At 50.7% G+C, this 19,665-nt stretch overlaps 6 protein-coding genes across 6 annotated transcripts; 2 read left to right on the top strand and 4 right to left on the bottom strand.

Annotated features, from left to right (window-relative positions):
- Nucleotides 1-2,168: 2,168 nt before the first annotated feature.
- Nucleotides 2,169-5,302, bottom strand: Z518_02757 (uncharacterized protein; the record flags this gene model as incomplete). Its single annotated transcript, XM_013419784.1, has 2 exons — nucleotides 2,169-4,884; nucleotides 4,998-5,302. 2 exons carry the CDS (start codon nucleotides 5,300-5,302, stop codon nucleotides 2,169-2,171), a joined length of 3,021 nt encoding a protein of 1,006 aa, XP_013275238.1.
- A 1,029-nt stretch (nucleotides 5,303-6,331) lies between these two features.
- Nucleotides 6,332-7,231, bottom strand: Z518_02756 (GTP-binding protein rhoA; the record flags this gene model as incomplete). Its single annotated transcript, XM_013419783.1, has 5 exons — nucleotides 6,332-6,484; nucleotides 6,548-6,682; nucleotides 6,739-6,936; nucleotides 7,071-7,098; nucleotides 7,164-7,231. The coding sequence occupies 5 exons, from the start codon at nucleotides 7,229-7,231 to the stop codon at nucleotides 6,332-6,334; spliced, it is 582 nt and encodes a 193-aa protein (XP_013275237.1).
- A 2,218-nt stretch (nucleotides 7,232-9,449) lies between these two features.
- Nucleotides 9,450-11,216, bottom strand: Z518_02755 (uncharacterized protein; the record flags this gene model as incomplete). The annotated part of the gene is made up of 5 exons (XM_013419782.1): nucleotides 9,450-9,801; nucleotides 9,853-9,911; nucleotides 9,944-10,009; nucleotides 10,064-10,262; nucleotides 10,309-11,216. The coding sequence occupies 5 exons, from the start codon at nucleotides 11,214-11,216 to the stop codon at nucleotides 9,450-9,452; spliced, it is 1,584 nt and encodes a 527-aa protein (XP_013275236.1).
- A 430-nt stretch (nucleotides 11,217-11,646) lies between these two features.
- On the bottom strand, nucleotides 11,647-12,767 carry Z518_02754 (uncharacterized protein; the record flags this gene model as incomplete). The annotated part of the gene is made up of 3 exons (XM_013419781.1): nucleotides 11,647-11,692; nucleotides 11,743-11,845; nucleotides 11,903-12,767. 3 exons carry the CDS (start codon nucleotides 12,765-12,767, stop codon nucleotides 11,647-11,649), a joined length of 1,014 nt encoding a protein of 337 aa, XP_013275235.1.
- Nucleotides 12,768-14,892: 2,125 nt separating this feature from the next.
- Nucleotides 14,893-17,042, top strand: Z518_02753 (uncharacterized protein; the record flags this gene model as incomplete). The annotated part of the gene is made up of 2 exons (XM_013419780.1): nucleotides 14,893-16,921; nucleotides 16,978-17,042. The coding sequence occupies 2 exons, from the start codon at nucleotides 14,893-14,895 to the stop codon at nucleotides 17,040-17,042; spliced, it is 2,094 nt and encodes a 697-aa protein (XP_013275234.1).
- Nucleotides 17,043-18,091: 1,049 nt separating this feature from the next.
- Nucleotides 18,092-19,387, top strand: Z518_02752 (uncharacterized protein; the record flags this gene model as incomplete). The annotated part of the gene is made up of 1 exon (XM_013419779.1): nucleotides 18,092-19,387. The coding sequence occupies one exon, from the start codon at nucleotides 18,092-18,094 to the stop codon at nucleotides 19,385-19,387; it is 1,296 nt and encodes a 431-aa protein (XP_013275233.1).
- Between the last annotated feature and the right edge of the window lie 278 nt (nucleotides 19,388-19,665).

The raw sequence follows: 19,665 nt of genomic DNA, 5'->3' as shown, positions 1-19,665 counted from the left end.
GTCTTGGGGGAGCGGGAAAGGAGCCCAGGACGTCATATGTCCTGGCCAGACATGAGACGCATAAGGTGCTTCAAAGAGAGGGCTTCGCACTCGGGGAGGCCTACCACATGTCAGCAGAATCGTTAGAAATAGTAGCTTGGAATAGTATGTTGTGTACATATATGTAGCCCATTCCGTGATCTTTCGTGATCGTCGAAAATCCTCAGAAATGACTTGATTGTGTGATTGTCTCATGTATTGACGAAGACGGAGGGGGTGCCATGACATCGAGTTGCTTTAGGGACGTCGTTCTCACCCTGTCTTCCCGATGAATGTCGCACTGCATTCAGTTAGTGTCGGCAGAGTCGATGGCTCCAACGGGCTGACTTGGAGCGTGATCATGATGGTGAAACCTTGTACGTTTGTAAGTGTTGGTGGGGCAGCTTCCAAAATCCAGAGCCGACATGCTTCGTGTAGAAGTGTAGCGCTCGAATAGTCGAATCACCTGGGGATGCCAAAGATGGCCGGATGATCCGTAAGAACCTTAAACAAGGAAGTCAGGAACCCTCAAGTCTGAGACCACCATTGATCGAGACGAAACTCACGCTTCTCATTTTGAGAACCGCATTGACGAGGAATGGAGAACAGTATGTCGATTTGACGTCTCCAGATTTCGTTTCATCAAAATTGTGAGAGTACCAGTGATACCGGGTCAAGTGCACAGAGACGAGATGCGAAACAAACGTATTATCATTGGTGACCATGGTCCACGGCGTAGCCGGTACTTCAAAAGGCGGGCGGTCAACGAACTCACTGATGGCAAGCATGCGAACGGATTTCCACCCTCCAGGCGAAAGGGGGTTGGCAGAAAGAGCAGCACAAGTTTCATTGGCGGCAACCCCAGGATGTTCATCCCGGAACCGAATGAATTCCTCTAATGGAACGTCCCGCTTGATCAGCTCAGTCAGTTGCTGCGAATTCAGATTTGGAGGACTTCCTGAGAGTGGCGAGGAGCTTTTCGAGGGTCCAACTGCGAAGCTTGAGTTCCTCGAGCCGCCGCTTGCGAACCTCTTGTCGCCCTCCCATCTGATAACGGGTCATAGATGCACGTTGTGTTGCTCGCATGACAGTTGGGACAGGGTTGGTTCCGGTCGTTCAGATTCTGAAGAGCAGTGGACGAACAACAACAAATCGAAGCATCATCACCCCACAAGCCAATTTAGGTGATGAGATGGCCATTGTAGATAACATTGAGTCTGAGATGGAGCGAACATCCGTAGCATACTTTTCTCTTAGAGACTTCCCCCCTCCGCCGCCTGCTCCGGTAGCGGGAGCGAGGGGCTGCGATGATGACGATGACGGCGATGATAGTTTTCTGCTGAGATTGAGACATGGAGAATGAAGAAACGTCATGGCAGGTGTAGCTGTTCAGAAAAATCGTCAAACAACTGCCTTTTTTCCAACCAACCAGACAACCTGTGGCAGGAGAACAAGAGAGTCGAAGAGCAAGCCAGCCAGCCGCGAGCCTTCAATCACTCAATTGGCAAAATTTAGGAGTACCGAGTCGCGCGTAGAGAGAAGTAGCAACATTACTCTCCCTGTCGTTATCGCTAGCAATGATGGCTGTGTCGCCGTGACTTGTCAACCCCCTTCCTTTTCCTTCCTTGGGTCTCTGGGCAAAGTTGAACTTGACCGGCATATCCCCTGCTTTTCACTTTAGGACTGGCAAGCATGCAGCGGCCAGTATGCAGCTTGCAGGCTTACAGACGTTAAAAACAGGACGGTCACTGTAACCGTGGAAAAACAACACCGGCTTCCTGTTTAATGTCAGTCGAGGACTAGGAGACCAGCCGAGACCAGTGGCTTGGCCAGGAGTCCCCGCAGACAGTGGAGGTGCGAGGGCGTCAGGCCACGTCCTTCACACGACCCCCACTCTCAATGGCGTGCCAACTGACAAGCACGGTATAGACCAATATAGGCACGTATGGAGCCCTCAGACATTGTCCTTCCGTCTAGGGATTTTTTGTCATTGTGTATTCATGGGTTTTCGTGCCGGCTACAAGGTTGTAGCTACTAGGATGGGACGTGGTACTCTACTCGTTATACAAAAAGACTGGGATTTGTCGTCTCGGCCCTCGAGAGGGACTCTACCATACAATGCGGTATCTCCCTCCTTTCCCGGCCTCCTTTCACATACTCAACCTGATCAGCCCCTCCACCCATTTCCTCGCATCTACTCCCACCCCTTCGCTGACGTCCTTTGCATTTGTCGTCCCTGAACTTGCGCCATTGCCATACCCTGTGCCGCTAACTTCTCGGTTACGTGGTTGTTCACGAAGGAGCCATCTTCCTGCAGAACCGGCCCTCCTAGAGTCAGACCGCGAGCGGGATGTCTCCCTGCCACTTGAAGCGTGGTGTTGTGGCGATCGCCGGACCAGGATTGCTTCTGTTGCAACCATTCCGTTTGTCTGGCAATCGCTTTTATCACAGTCGGAATGGTACGTACTCCAGTTTTGTGACGTTTGCTTCTCCCCAGTCTCATTGTTGGCTCCTCCATGCTTTCCTCTCGGGGAGAGTGCCCTCATCCATACTATCCACCATCCTCTGGCTGTTTTCACGGTTCTCTCCAGCTCCGCATTTCCCTGTCGGGATCGGCCAGTGCCAACTCTTTGTTCACGAGTTGTCGCCCAGATATTCAGGATATGCGCGTGGACATTCAAGGCCTCGATACGGGTCCACTCACTTTTCACCAGTGTCGACCCACCAGATGGGCTGGTGGATGATGATGACGATCCGATCGGTATCCCAAGAGTGTACCAAGACCCCGAAACTGTGATCGGACGCAGTTGTTGTTGTGCCCGATGAAGACCTTCGGCTGCAAGACTTCCTGGAAGGGGGATGTTGGGGATTGAGGTTCGTATTGTTCCTTTGCTTGGATCGTAGACGAGATCGTATATTTCTAAAAGGCTTTTTGAGCCGAGGACAGCGGCTGGACTCGGCTCTCGGTTGGGAAATGAATTAGACCCTGGCTGCAATGTCTCTTTGACTCGTTCCCTCCATCGCTCTGGATCTGTGCTTCGTAAGAGACTCTTTTGTAAGGGGCCTAGAGTGTGGTGAATCGCACGATAAAAGCCGGGGACGGTGAGATTCGGTGTCTGTAACTGGAACAAAAAAACGAAGATGAACGGTTGATGGACATATACTGCGACTTGGACTTTTTCGTTGGTGACCGCTGGCCGAGAACCATCTGCTGTTGCTGCTGCACTGGTATTTCCTTTGCTCGACGGGGTCTCGGAATTGAAGACACTAGGCTGCGGCAAAGTATTGTCGACAGTTGACAGTTTGGAAAATCTCGATGGGGACATCTCCATCACCAGTGTCCGGAGGAAAATCCGGTTTGATATCTTTGTAGACGCCGAAGACGCTGCTTCTTCATTTTCATTCACCTCCGAGCCCCTGTCGGTTGTTTCATCATTGGCCTCGTCCTCAAATTCGGCGTTTTCAAGGTCTCCGGACAGACCGATCAAGAATCTCCCAATAGATTGTTCAAGTCGCTGAACGAATGGCTGTTCTTCTTCGTCACTTACTTCCGGAGTGGGATCAAGTTCCGGCAGCTGTTCCTCTGCTGCCGGCGTGCCCTCAACGTGATCTTCGTCCTTATATGGTTCGAACTCCTTCGGGGTTTCCTGCGATATTTTGTCTGTGCTGAAGCCTTTTGGGTTCAATGTCCAGCTCGTTCCGTATCCAAGGCTGAGATACTTCATCATCTTTTCGGCACCAAACGTCGAGGACTGCTCCTGGTCCTTTTGACTTTGAGCCGATGTTGACTCGCCGGCATCTTCGTCCTTTTGAGTCGGGCCTTTGCCATTCGCTTTGGCTGTTACATCATTCAAAGATCGTTCCACCGCACTAACAAGAGGCGCCGGGATCCCTCGGGGAGTGGCGTTGTTCTCGATCGCTTTGCGTCGAAGATATGGTGTCGTTCCTCTAGGCGATCCAGTTCTTAGTTGGACTTCGTCACGCTGCTGTTGTCGCGTTCGATCTAAACGCGGCCGTGAAGAGCCATCTTTACCTGGCTTCCTCTTCCTTCTGTGTTTCCTGGGTGGAGACGCAGGGTTTTCGCTGACACCATAAGCAGCCTCCCCTTGAACATAGATGGCATCCATCCACTGCGATATAGCAGCAAGAGATCGGCGCGAGATGCCACCCACACCCGAAAAGATTATTCCATCTTGAGCCCTAGAATCCTCTCCGTTCCCTAACCAAGGCTCTGGATCTTGGGAAACCTCCGACACTTTCGCTTCCGTACCTTGCTTGCCATCAACTTGGGCCATGGGAGCATCTCCATATCTTCCCACGACCAAGTCGAGAAGACCTTCAGTTCGGCTTACAAACTCTTCCAGTACTTCTCTTTCACCACTTCCCCACTCTTCCTCACCAACGCCTATGCCGAGCTCGCCGCCACCGGCTAGCTTGACGGCGTCGTATAGCTCTACGGCAGGATTTCCATGCAAGAGAACGTCCCAGTTCCAGATGAAACGTGTCCAATATCGGCTCAACATACTACAGAATAGTTCTTTGTTGTTTTCATGTTTCTTCCAAAGTTCCGCTAGGCACGATGCATGATGCAGCAAGAAGCCGCGGTGCGCTTGTGTGAGCTGCGCGAGAAGCAGCGGTGCCGGGGCCACTTCCCGCGACGAGAATTCGACATTTTCAGTACTGGCTGATCCGGTATCTTTTGTGGAGCTAGTTGATTTCTTGGTGGTCGAGGCACCGGAATTGGTAGATGGCAGTTTTGTCAGGTCAATGGCGGCGAGAATCCACCATTGGGGTTCAACTTCTTTCAGGACAACACGGGATTTTTCCGTTTCGATCGACTCGAGGGGAGCACCGTTTGAGAAATTACTGTAGAATACATATCAAGTCAGAGCGCCTTATCGATAATCAAGTACTGCCTCCTCAAGTCTGGAGAAAGTAGCGGGGACCAAAAGTGCATGAAAGGTTGGCTGCCTACCTACTTTACAAAGTCCACCATACCCTGCGCAAGCCCAACTTGCCGCAGTCTTTCATGTTCCTCTGATTCCCCCTCCTCTTTGGTATCTGAGTCTCGCTGCTGGTCATGTTTGGATAGCTCATTTCGTTTCCCGCTTCCTGAGGCTCTTTGTTTCCTGCGTCGCTCCCTCTCGTCTTCTAGCTTCTTTGAATAATAAAATACAATCTGATCGCGTACAGTCTCATCGGTCGGGCCAAGCGAGGGATTGTATATGGCAAGATAGGACAGGTGAGCTGGTACGACGCGCAGATGGCTGCTCCCAGAAGACATCGCTACTCAGAGCGCAGTCTCTGTTTGCTTGATATGAAAACCATGTCGACAACTTTGGTTAATACGTCCTTGACTTAGCGATTTTCATCCAAATGCTCCTCTGAAAAGTTAGGATACGCTGTGCGACAACTGAACAACGGAGCAATCAAGGAAGTGAAAAGGCGAAGCCCGTGGTCGAAATGTCCGGCCTATCACAAAGGACTGCGTCACCGACAAGGCTGTACTAATCACGTGATATGCCTTGGCCGGACCCGAAGAGGGCACGTGCTAACATGTTGAGACATCTAGTGCCAAACAGGCTCTCAATTGTGCATCTTTACAAAGGTGGCAGGTCGGGGATGTGGTTTCCGTTGTCTTAGGCATGTTCGTTTGCAAAAGATTGGTGCGAGGAAAGGGGGTTTTCGGATTGTGGTTGAGAAATGGCCTGAGATAACGTTAGGATGTGGAGGTCGCGAGAGTTCGTGTATTGAAAATTATCAGTGCAAGCTAACTTCCAAAAAGACTGAAGTCTGAATGCAACGTGATTCCGTAGAGATTGTATCCTCAACAGGACATATAGCACAGATCTGGATTAGATGGTATAAATGGATATCCTTTCATTGCTTGGGTCGAGAATTGTCTACCACAAAGCAGAGATGGAAAGAGAGATGAATGCTATCAAGAGCCCGAAGCCTGAGGACAAACGCCGTGAATGGATTTCCTATTTGGATGATGATCTCGACATCTCTCGACTGTAGAACGCCATCATGCTTTGTAGTACCATCCAAGTTTGCCCATCCATGGCCTCCGCAATTCTTGTATTGCCTCAACCATCAACCCATCCTTCGCTCGATAAGGAAACAAAACTAATGTATCAGTGCCGAAGCGTAGCACGATCAAAGCCACCGAACCGGACCTGTGTCGAAGCAAGAGCAAGAAAACATTGCAATTCTTGATTGATATCTGGACCCCGTCTGATGATATCCTGATATAATGCCGGGAGCATACTTGGTCCACATGTTTGCTACAAGAAAGACTGGTTTACTTGATTTACAAAATCAAGCATTTCTTGCTCTTTCCACTCTTGCGAGTCAACAAGGCAGCACGGGTGGCGGATTCGAAGACTTCACGAACACCTTGGTTGGTCTTGGCCGAGCATTCAAGGTATTTGTAGGCACCGATCTTCTTGCGGACTTCCTCACCCTAGGGTAGCCAAAATCAGTTCCTATCGCCTTATAATTTCTTTGCTGGAGAGAATAAACGCACCTGCTCCGGGGTAACGGGCTTCTGAGAGGTCTTTGCCAACTCTTCAATGGTCTTTGGATCATGTCGCAGATCGCATTTGCATCCAACAAGGATGATAGGAAGACCTTGGCAGAAATGTAGGACTTCGGAAATCCACTGTGGAAAATTGGTCAGTTCCATCTTGACAAAACTGTGGAGCTCTTGCTGTGTACCTTCTCTTGGACGTTGTCAAGTGAATCGGGAGAGTCAATGGCGAAGCAGATAAGGATGACATGGGAGTCGGGGTATGATAGGGGTCGGAGGCGATCGTAATCTTCCTGGCCCGCCGTATCCCATAGAGCTAGTTCAACATGTTTCCCATCGACCTCAACATCGGCGACATAGTTTTCAAAGACAGTTGGGACATAGACCTGGCGTGATTTACTCGTCAGTTACCCTGTCCGCACCGTGCCAGCTCTTTTGCCAGTATAACTCCTAGAACAGGAGGTCCATCCACGCGAGGGTAGATCAGGTCGAGGTATCAGGATAGGAGTAGATTGCGCACCTCAGGGAATGTGCCTTTGGAGAAGACACTACAAGGCGAGATTGTCAGTAAATGATAGAGGGATGGAGATGTCGATGGGGGATTGATACTTACATCAACAAACAAGTCTTACCACAGGCACCATCGCCAACGATGACAAGCTTGCGACGAATCTCAGCCATGATGGCTGCTGCGGATTTGGTCAGATAGGGGGACTAAGCAAAAGCCGGAAAGACGTCGACCAGAGAGGATGATCGGTTCAGCAGGGAGAATGGAGATAGAAAAGGAGTGAGATGGCAGGCGAAAGGATGAGGGTAGGACGAGATGGTGGTATAATGAAAGAGGTTGAGAGGTGATTGTCAGGAAAGCACCTTTTTCGGGGTAGGTTAATTAGTGTGGACTGTGGCTAAGACACTGACACACTTTGTGTCCTGCCACCGATTGTGGGCGAGAGAAAGACGGGGTTCGGTCTACTGGCCTGCGGACAAGATGCGGTGGAAGAGAAAGGAGAGCAAAGGTTCGGGAGACGGGACGGATGGAGATTTAGGAGCTTTGACTGAGATTTTGATGGAGCGTTGTTGTGAGTCGGTCAAGAAAAGGTAGAGGTAAAGGATGGAGACGCAGATGACTTACAGGCGGGAACAGCGGGGCGGGAGTACGAGTTGGTGGTTTGGGATCCAGCGAGTCCGTCCCAGTGCACAGATGTTGGGTGGAAGCGGGAAGAAGAAAGGGAATTAAAGTGAGTTTCGTACGCCAGACACCCGACAAGCTCCCAGAGAAACAGATCGGTAACTTGCGGCGACTGCCTCCGTGTGCCTGCGTTACCGTGTACTTCTCTGCATCATCATCATCAGCACGTCAGTGTAGTCCATATCCATCGGCTTTCGTCAATCCAGCTCTTCCTTTGCAATACCTATTTCTTCTGGATCACTACCTAGGACGTCGAAATGTCTCCCCTAGGCCACCAGAACCCTTGCCCTCTCACCGGTGACCGTCCTCTCAACCTCGACCCGAGTTTACAGTGTCCTACACTTCCACAAATATATCCCATACATGTTTGTCGAGGATGCCCCTACAAGATGCCTTCACAAGATGTTATCCCCGGGTACCATGCCTGCGGCCCATTTCTGCCTGCGTCGTGCCATTCTGCCCATGCTCGGGCAGCGCAGTCCGGGCAGTGCAGGCCAAGCAGCTCCAAAACCTCCAAAGCCCACTGATAAAGCGAACGACGTGCTGCAGACAACCCTTCAATTTGCTTTGCTTTCTTGTCCCGAATGCTTCGATCGTGCCCTTCCCGGCTTCTGGTCCTCAGGGCTGGGTTGCCAGTAGCTGGGATCCCATCCGAAAGGCCCTCCGCCCCAAAAGAACGCGTGTTTCTTGCTTTCGCTCTATTTCACACCATATCTTGCCATTCCTCAAGAAGCTAAGCCATGTCACCGATATCCGATATCATGCAAATGTTCTTGTCCAACTGCTTTCTTCAGCTCTCTAGTGCGCCCTTCTGCTCAATTGACCCGTATCATGCTCACAAGACTAAGAAATAATTCAGCTGAGCAGGCCCTCGCACCCAGCTGACCGCAAATCCTTCAGATCGGGAGCGGCTACAGGACATCTTTCCCTGAACCAGCCCGGTTTGTGGCCCCTGCAGCTGAACAAAAATCTGGCCTTTTCTGTTCCCGGCGCAAGGATTGGAAGAATGTATTGTAACCTCTAGTTTGAGCCTCTCTCGATGTTCCGAGCATTCTATTCCACTCCCCAGCCACACCTCTGTGCAATGAGCGCCCTGATGCCACCCAGTCCACGTGCACCGAAACATTGTGACGCAACCATTGTTGCAAATAGGACGTATGGGCGCATTGCTTTCCTGCAGACTGAAGCGAGTTGCTCCTAACTACAATAATGAACGATGGAGGTTCTGACAACGTTTACAGTACACAGTATTGCAACGGCGCCTTCCAAACGGATCCTAATCAAGTGCTTACCCGTGCTTAGATTGTCGCGAAGTAGATGCGTCACCATCGTGGCTTCAGAAAGGACTGTTTTGACCGCACATGACTACACCGGTCACGCTGCGACATCAAGACCGTACCTTTGATGGCACTGAGGATTACAAACGACGAATCTAAAAAAACCAATGGCTTAAGACACCGCAGGATTCATCCTGACTCCCTCATTTCCTTAACTGTGAATCTGCAAACAATGCTGGACAATATTTGAAGGCAGCTTCGCGTCTCGCGGATGGTGCCACGTGATTTTGATATCAATGATGCGCGCAAGGTGGCACAGCCATTCCATGCAAGCCTCAGATCAATATGAACATGGTTTTCATGCCTTGGAGTTGATCTTCCAGGATATGTCAAAAGATCCATTCCTAATATATATCTCTGGGTCATCTTCCCGCTACTTGATGCCTAGTGCTCTCTTACGTACGACCACCCACATGTCCTTCTGCAGATGTGTCCCACAACACCTAGTATCCCACAGGTTCAGGGGGTCTCTAACCTCGAATTCAAACCTCCTCAGCAGTTCCACGAATACTTTGTTCAACTCCATGAACGCCACTGGTTTGCCTAGACATTGATACTTACCGTAGCCGAACACGAGATCGTTATTGCGTTCCATTTCTTTGAGCTTCTCAGCTGATGATTCGTGACCGTGGGGCTCAGAAGCAAGAATCCAGCGCTCGGGCCGGAAGGAGTTGGGATCTGGTGAGAAGAGCTTGGGATTGCGGTGGACTGCCTTGACGGAGGACCTGTTGGATCGTTAGCGAGCAGAAGGGAAGGCTCCGGGGATAAGGACTTACCCAACTTTGACACCACCGGGTACGTAGTAGCCACATATCGTGTCACCTTGAGGAGGAGTCTGGGGCGGTTATTATAATGAAAGCGAATCACGGGTAAGTACTGGATACTGGCCTTCTTGGAGAGCTCACCAGTTACGGGAGGGTACCAACGGAGCCCCTATAGGATGTCAGCTGTTAACAGTCGCGCTGGAAGAAGAAACCAAAGACCGACCTCCTTGATGCATGCCTGAAGATAAGGTAGCTGTTTCCCTTGCGCCTCTGTGATGACCTCTGTTGGCCCGGCAGGAATCTTTCCTTGTGCTAAAGCTTCGTCAATCTCGGCCATGAGTGTCCGATAGACCCTCGGATTGGTCATGATGCACAAAAGCGTTGCTCGTATTGCTGTTGCAGTGGTATCAGAACCAGCCGTCCTATCATGAGTTAGCACCCTTGATGCGGTGTCAAGGTGAGACCGACAAGTTGAGAACACTCTCCTGCTTCGCCTCCTCCTGCGTGAGCCCATGCCGAATGAAGCTTCCCAGCATGTCCGGTTTGTCTTGGTTGGGCTTTCCATCGGGACCAAACCGTTTGCCTACCTGCTCAAAAGCAATTGCCTTGACCTTGGCCACGCCCATGTTGCCGTCTGCAGCTGCCGCCAGCTTTTGCAAAAGGCCGAGGTTCGTCATGACCTTCAGGAATCCCGGGACAGTGGCTGTCCAAGTTATGTTCGGAAAAAGCGCCTCGAGCTCCTCAATGTAGCCGAAATTGTCCCTATCGTCGCGCAGGTCGTGGAATTCGGCATCGAACGCGACCTTACTCATGATATCACTGGTGAGGAACGCGACTTTGCGGGCCAAGTCCATAGGTTTGATGGTGCCACCCACGCTGATGTACTTCCGGTCGATAAGGTGGATCAATTCAAGGAGGCAGTGGTCCACATCCTGTTCAAGAGACGTGTTCTCCTTGCCAGAGTATCCTGCCGCCATCTTGCGACGGAGCTCTTCATGCCGAGTCTCGTCGAGGGTCGAAAAAATATTGTCTTCACCTGGGTTCAGGCGCATCGCATAGTACCAGTCTGCACGTACATAGGGCGATCGCGGTGCGGAGAGACGTCGCAGAACATCTGGGTCGGAGCAGACGAGGGTTTTGGGCCCGACACGCACGAGCGGTCCGTACTGGTCAGTCAGATAACAGAACTGATCGAGAAGATCGGTTCGAGTGTGAAGCTTCAGCCACGGGAAAATGCTCCATCCCCAGCCTCGAGGCCCCGGGATATGGCTGAGTTGGTACCACGATCTAAGCCAGGAGGTGACGTAGGCGATAACAAGAAGTAGAAGAACACCATCAGCGACTTTGGAACCTGTAAGAGTCGGACTGGTAGACATGTTGAGCTGGTGGTATTACGTAGTGCCGCAGAGACAGTTCAGCTCAGGCAGTGAAAGGCTGCCCGATAATTATCGTAGCTGAAAGATGGTGCTGGTTACCGCCATTGTCAGATATTCAGAGATTCAGAGCTAGGGGTGGAGAAGGACACTAAAAGTATCAGTAGGCCCATGCCTTTATCAATTCCATGCCCCCTGCCGAAGGGGATGGCGGATCGAACCCAAGCTAATGCAACATTTATTCACACCAGGTTGTTCTTGGGTCTACCTACGTTGGGCAAGGACGAGACGAGGAGACAAGCACACGCACGATGGCAAAGATAAAAAATGTTTCTTATTCATCGATTACTCTGTATATTCGTTCGTGGGGGGGTCATGAATTGTCTGACTGAACAGTCGAGAATAACTAAAGAATTTACACGAGCCTTCAGCTCTAAATTGCAGGCGGTTTGTTGGGTTTCCGTCCATACACCGAATACCTGTTAAACATGTCAGCGCAGACTATCCCAACGAGCGAACGAAGTCTTACACTGGCCAGTATGAGTGAATCCTATGGCTCTGAACGTCTTTTCTCACATCCACGAGAAAAACTTGCACTCCTCCGAGAGTCATCCCGAGCACCCCCGTCCAAACTGTAGCATATGTCAGTATATCCCACTACGAATAACGCAAGGCCAGCGAGGACAGACGTCGCAGTGTAAAGCCCTCCAGACCGGTGAGGAAGTTGATCATGCACAGTTTTCCCAAGTCTTTGAAGAACTTGTCCTTCGGCCAAGTGCCAACCGGCCATTTGAACTTGTGTTCTTGCACATCTTCAAATCCGGCATCGATCATCATCTGCTTATACTTCGAAGGTGCCCTGGTATCAATGCCAAGTTTACCACACGCTTCAACCTGTCTGTTGCTCCAGGTCTCCAAAGCAGTCCCCTCCATGGTACCATCATCCGACAAAAATGGCATTTGCACATCCGTCATCTCCAGATAGCCATCGGGCGTCAAGCCGTCGTACGCTTGCTTGATCAGACGGGGAAAGTCGTTACTTGAGCCCACTAGCGCCCGAGCATGAATGAAATCGAACTTTTGCGCGTAGGTCCAGTCCTTGTTGAAGTCGTCGATTTCAAATTTAAGGTTCGGCGGAACGTATAATGGTTGAATCGGGCTCAAGTCTATCCCAAGAACTCTCGCTTGGGGATTCGCGTCGGCCATCTCGATTGCCCAGATGCCCGTTCCAGTTCCCAGGTCCAATACCTCGTGGATCTCTTTCTGGATGGGTGATAAGTACAGCTTTCCTGCAAAAGTCCGGTTGATCATTTCATGCTGGAGATCCAGCCTGGCCTGCTCCACTTCATCCTCGGGCAGGGGATATTGCGGCCCAGCCGTGGAGCTGTACCTGTGATACCCTCGGCCGTGCTCCCTCACGCTCTCCAGTAAACTCGACCTCAACGTCTCCGTCAGAACAGACTGGTCATCGTTGCCCAACGCCGAATCGAGGTCTGTCGCATCATCGGGACGGATAGCTCCTGTGTCCTGCGTGTCCTGCGTTGAGCTCATCATCGTGGCACGAAATTGATGGTCGCAAGTTATACGACCCTGCGTGTGTTGGGTTCTGTCCCATCGACGAGGCAATAGAAGTTGATGCGCTGAGCTAGTTAAGGACGGTAAATCGCGTCGATGCGTTGGCAAGGGCCTCGCAGTGCCAAGACACGCCGTTGTCTTGCTCCTATGTCGCCTCTTTTGTGAGCACTAATTCTGGTTCCAACAATCGCCGGCTCCAAGTGCTAGAACTTTCGAGGAGAGGGATTCTGCAAGGTGGGTAGCTTCACGCAAGACGCTATTAGAAGACAGAACCTGCGAAACAGGACTAGCCATATGGCTAAGTTCGCTCGCTCTTCGAATTCCAGCGGATGGATCCGAAGCCCGACTAGTCTCGGTGGACATCAAGCTCAGGCCGGAAGATGATGGACCTGAGCCCCATGGCCGGGGATGCCTTTAAACGGCTTCGCTTAACTGCTTCATCCCAAGGATATTCCGCGCCTTATACCCGCAACGCCGTCAGTGGAAGTTAAACAGCTAGGCTTATATACCACTTACGGCCTCGTTGCATTGCACGCTCGAACTTCTCATCATCCTCTACTATACCTTCCAGCGCTCGGCGCTGGTATGCACTTCTTACAATGTCCTCGGTCAATAAGAGTGTTCGTCCAATGGCGGCCCACGCGTGTGACTCTCGAATGTTGTTGGCTGATTTATCGTATCTTGAGAAGAATTTGACCGGCTTGGGTGAAGTTGATATTTCTATACTTATTTGGAATATCAAGGCAAACCATTCATAGATGGACAATTTCTGATTAGCAGCTAGGTTTGCTGGGTGTGGCGGTACTCCTTTTCAGCTCCCCAACATTTCTATCGGATATCGATAAATTTGCCTGGAGACACTTATCAACGAGCATGGAATGATCTCTCCAAGCATACACAGATCGATCTGCGACTTTTGGCGAATCGCCATCATCTCCGCATATGGGTGAGATGTGATGCTCAGATCAGCGGCACCGGTTGTCAGCGCAATTCATGCTATTCGAACAGGGACACTTGAAGTCTCGCGGGTATGTCTTACCGAGATATTGCAAGTGGATATTCAATCTCAGTACATGTACTCTTGGATGATAGGTCCACACAGGTCGGGACCTCATTTCACTCCTCCCACACCAGTGGGAAGCTCTGACAACCTCACACACCGAAACCGTCTTCTCCCGAACCACGCCAGACCAGAAGTTGCGCATCGTCAAGGAATTCCGGTCGGAATCATACATCGTGACCGTACGGGCCACAGTGTCGACGATGTACCCAGCCTAAATCATGCAGACACGGGCATCGCACTGAGCTCTGGGTCAGATATCGCGATTAAAGCAGTAGACATAGTTCTCCTAGCATCCATTTCCGCGATCCCTAAGGCGGTGCTGTACGCGCCCGTCGTGTTCAAGAAGACGATCGCTTGCGGGCGAGTTCGCCGAGTTTGCTCTACCAGACAAACTGCGTGAGAACACTTTTGGTCTGAAGTTCTAGGGGGCCTCCAACCCCACATCTCCCCCCCTTTTTTTTTCCCACAGCCTGTCAATGCGAGACTCCTCCCCTACTCCTCTACATCTCGCATCCTTCAGTAACCACTACCTTCCTCAAATCATCATCGTCAGGTCGATCTCAACCCTTGGATTCATCACCGACATGAAACTTCTCCGTCAATCAATAGCACAGCGGGCTCCTCAAATCCTTACTCCGGCCGACATCTTCCGAGCAGTCACACCTCTAATCTCCGGGCTCGCACCATGACCTCCACCCATCTCGAAAATTCGTTAGCGTCTCGGAAAACGAGAGCGATGAAGGGTGATGCTGTAGCTAGTGCATCTCGAGAAGTGGATCAACTTCTCAACATCGACGTCTCCGACCTCGGGAACTTTCTGCCCACTTTTCTTCTCCCATCAGTTATCGTGCCGAACACCCATCATACTCCTCTTACTCGAAACCTTGTCTTTGTATATGTTTCCCCTCATCCCATATCATATACTCTCGCTCTCATGTCTTGAGTCCTAGAATCTCCCCCGAGTTCGTCATTCTCACTTTTCGCTTTTGTCTCGTGTTGCGACCCTTGTCTCCCCAATTTATACTCTGCCACATACTAGTAATGGCGAGAATCATTTTACCGGGAGTTTTCAGGGCTCAGACAGCCTCACAAGCCGCTTTACAGAAGCATGGTACGTGTGGAAATGTAGCTGTATTCTTCTCGACTTCCGCTCGGCGGAGGTCCTATGCCGACACAATCCAGAATCTCAAGATAGGCAGGCATACTCGTGTACTTTACCAAGGACTTACTGGACGCCAAGCTACCATGAACGCCAAAGAGTCCCTGGAGTACGGCACCAACATTGTTGGAGGAGTCAAACCTGGAGTGGAAGGTGAGCATCTGGGGTTGCCTGTCTTACCCACAGTCAGAGCCGCCGTGCAGCAGCTCAAGCCAGACGCCAGTGCCATTTACGTTCCGGGCAATGACACCGTTACTGCAATGGAAGAGGCAATTGAAAACGAGATCCCACTCATTGTCGCCGTCGCAGAACATATTCCCATTCACGACCTTTTAAGAATCCATGAGATGCTACGAACCCAGTCGAAAACAAGATTGGTGGGCGCCAATTGTCCTGGCATTATTAACACTCACGGCCGTTGTCGATTGGGATTTCAGCCTCTACCCTTCTTCACAGAAGGCAAAATCGGAATTGTCGCCAAATCGGGGACATTGAGCTACGAGGCTGTAGCGTCCACAACCCGTGCTGGGCTCGGTCAAACCTATGCTATCAGTATAGGGGGTGATGTCCTTGCTGGTACCAATTTTGTCGAAGCCTTCCAGGTCCTGGTCGAAGACGAAAACACTGAAGGCATCATCATGATTGGCGAGATTGGCGGCAGCGCCGAATTGAGAGCGGCTGACTGGATCAAAGACTACAATCGGCGAACAACAAGCCCCAAGCCGTTCATGTCGGTCATTGGCGGTGTCGAAGCTCCTCCTGGCCGCGTCATGGGCCACGCCGGAGCGTGGGCTGCGCCGGGAGAGGCTAATGCCGCACAAAAGATCAAGGTTTTGGAAGATGCTGGAGTCACTGTGGTTGACCATCCCGAAAAACTGGGAGAGGGCATGAAGATTTTACTAGGCGAGGGATCCCGGGCGGGGGGCCGGCATGTTTCCGGTCCTGACGTCTCACAGAAGAGAGGATACCATACAATGCGACAACGGCCTCGGGCCCATGTTGCAAAGAGAACGACTTTCGAGCAGCGCCGGACCCTCTACATCAAGCAATCGCAGGCATTCGATATGCTCAAGGAGCGGAGTATTCCCACCGTGGACATCCCGACGATAGAGGAGGAAAAGTTCGTTGCTATTTCCATTGATCGAGAAGCGCGACAACCTTGTATCATTGCATCACCTACTACGGACCCTTCCCGAGCGTTTCAATACTCGAGGAAATTTCCCTTTGCCTATGGAACAGATGATGCGACGTCCAATGAGATGCTGGAGAAGGTACGGACACATTTGGGCATTTCTGGAAAGGGTCAACACGGGCTGGGTAAACTTATTGCCGAGCTAGTAGACATCTTCATGTCCAAAGAGGCATTTGTGCTTCAGACGAAAATCGCCATTGACCGCAACGGAGGTCTACAAGTACAAGGAGCCAAATTTGGATTCGATGATGCCGCTTTCCGAAGTTCCGGTCGACAAGCCGATGTTCATGCGTTGAGAGACCTTCACAACGAGGTCCGCGAAGACGTCGAGGCCGAGAAGGAGGGCATGACATATGTGAAGCTGACCGGCAAAGGCACCCTCGGAACAATCGTAAATGGAGCTGGGCTGGCGATGAATACGGTGGACGCCTTGGTTGCTCGCGGCGGTCATCCAGCAAACTTCATGGACACGGGAGGCAAAGCAACATCTGAGACGATCAAAGCTGGTTTCAGAATTGTGGCATCTGATCCTCGAGTCAAGTGCATCTTTGTTAATATCTTTGGTGGACTGACTCTGGGAGATATGATCGCCAACGGCATTTTACTAGCCTTCAAAGACTTGGACCTCAAAGTTCCTGCGGTGGTTAGGATTAGGGGTACACGTGAGGCCGAGGGTCAGAAGCTGATCCAAGAGAGCGGCCTCAAACTTGATGCTTTTGGTAAGAGACGGGAAATGGACAAATCAGAACATTTGCTGACGCAATGATGACGATAGATTCTTTTGAAGAGGCGGCCGCCCGAGCCATTGCTTTAGCCAACGGTACCGCAAAGAGGAAGTAGACTTGATGACAACTTCCCACGAATATAGGGACCATGGATATGGGACGAGATTAGGCATGACACTTTGCATAAGAGTTGATAGAGAAATGAGTTGTGCAAGTTATGCATTATCTATCAGATGTACATTTGTATGTTATGGATCCGTGTACAAGAAAGCTGCAAGATACGAATGGTCGAGGGGTAATACCTATACCAAAGTAAAATAAGCATATCCTTCCCCATACACTACCGCCCCATGGCATCGCTTGCTTCACCCGAACTGGAGTACTTTGGTTTCTGAATTTGCGGCGGGGTGGGTTTGTAAAGATTTCAGAAACGGGGGACAGAGGAAACGGTCGATATGCGAATATGGTTTTCATTCAAAGTGTTTTGCTCTTGCAGTTCCTGAGCAAGGTCGCATGCAGTCAGATATTGGTGTCGACGTCGATACGCTGTCTCAGTCCCTATCGCTTGGGAGATGACTGAGCATCTGCTTCTAGGTAGATCGTGATCTGTTGTTTCTAAGGCCTGGGAATAGCCAACTCATATGCGATGGGTTCCATTCGAGCTCATTCACTGGTATTCCCATTCCAGTTTTGACAAGCCAAACGTTTTGACTTCTGTGCCTAGGCATTTGACAGTCGGATTGCAGGCTGTAGGAATACCAAGGCAGGAAGCTGCCTAATTGACTTTAGGCCAACCTCGTTCCGATAAATAATGCCGGCAGCTAGCCAGCCTCATGGATCCAACAGGGTCTCCCAAATCGAAGAAGGATGCGACCGAGGCTTGGGACGTGAGAAAACGACCTAGAGATCAAAAGGTTTCATACGCTCGGCCATCAGGAAATGCTGACTTTTGTCACTCCTAGTTGCACTCCCTTCATCCACTGTCCTTCCACGGGTCATCTTTGCCTGTCATACATACATTGCTGATTTTCCCATCTTTGTTTGTTTCTTGATTCTTTCTAGCACACGCGCGCCGGAGAGAGCACGTGGGTATACTCAGGGCAACTGTCCCTCCCACTTTGAACCGCCTTGTCATCGTTGTCTTCGCCGGGAACATCATCCAGCATGGCGAACCTCTCTACACAGTCCTTCTCCAAGCTTGCTTCAGCTTCTTCGCAACAACTTTCTGGTCTATCATGGCTCTGGTCATACTACCTTCTACCTGCCATCGTCGCTTATCCTTTCCTATGCTCGGTTCTTCGCTTTCGGCGACTCAAGAGTCTGCAAGCCAAATACAAGTACGGTACACCTGAACACCCATCCTACGAAGGCATGACAGTCAAGGAGGCCCATGATATCGTCCAAGCACTGAGCGACCTCGAATTTCCAGCGTTGTTCGAAAAGGGTCTCCAATTTGCCCTCTTCCGGACTTATGGAATTCCTACCATCAGCAAATTGCTTGTCAAGACCACTCAATTGTCCACGGCCAAGAATGTCCCCAAGAGATACGCAGATACGGGGGTGCTTTTGACTGATATGTATTCCGCTGAGCCTGAAAGTGAGAAATGCTTCGAAGCCTATGCGAGGCTGAACTACTTGCATGGTCACTACATCAAGCAAGGGCAGATCAGCAATAACGACATGCTTTACACGCTCTCTTTGTTTCTAAATCAGCCAGTGGAGTGGATCAACAAGTACGAATGGAGGCCACTCACAGATCTAGAAATTTGTGCCATGGGAGTCTTTCACAAAGCCATGGGCGATGGCATGGAGATCTCTTTTGAACCATTGCCATCGTACTCCACCGGGTGGAAGGATGGGCTCCACTTCTATCGTGAACTCGATACCTGGGCTAAAGAGTATGAGAAGCAATACATGGTCCCCAACCAAAAGAACTACGACACCGCTGTCCAGACTCGACAACTTTTTCAGAGTATGTACCCTAACTTCATGAAAGGCGTGCTCACAAAGGTCATCAGTGCTCCTCTGGATGATCGTTTGAGAGAAGCCATCATGTTTGACAGGACACCCGCATCGTATACCTTTTTCTTCAATGGGTTTATGGAATTGAGGAGGCTCTACTTGAGATATCTCGCCCTTCCGAGAGCGCATTTCATGATGATTACTCTCCTCACCAAAGAGCCCGATGCGAACGGTCGACGATATTATGTCAAGTGGGACACCACGCCAGTGTATGTCAAACCAACTCTATGGAATCGATGGGGCCCCAGTGCGATCATGAACGTGATTATGGGAGTGCCTCGTCCCGGTGATAAGGGCACATATCCAGAAGGATTTGAGATCAAGAATGCTGGTCCATCTGCATTTGTCGGCAAAGGTGTCAAGGAGATGGAGGCCACCAAGGAGAAGCTGAGAAAGGAGAGAACCGCCGGATGTCCTTTTGCGGTGCGTCGAACCTGACCTAATGATGTTACGGAGATGGATGAAGTACCATGGTTGCATGGCATTTACGCTGATTAAAATTTTTTTTTTTACATGCTTATGATTTTGACAGCTGCAAGGCTACCACGCCCTGGTTACTGATAATGATCACCAAACTTTTGTCCCTCGCAAAAGCCCGCGTGCCCGTTAGCCTCTCCTGCCAGTATGAAACGCCCCATCAAGAAGCTTCTGGGCGGCCTTCTCCATGCCCGAGAGAAACCGAGAATAGCCACCACCGCTGCGGACACCGGGATCAG

The sequence above is a fragment of the Rhinocladiella mackenziei genome (genome assembly GCF_000835555.1).
Source record: "Rhinocladiella mackenziei CBS 650.93 unplaced genomic scaffold supercont1.2, whole genome shotgun sequence".
NCBI classification, from domain to species: Eukaryota; Fungi; Ascomycota; class Eurotiomycetes; order Chaetothyriales; family Herpotrichiellaceae; genus Rhinocladiella; species Rhinocladiella mackenziei.
This window is presented reverse-complemented; position numbering and strand designations above follow the sequence as displayed.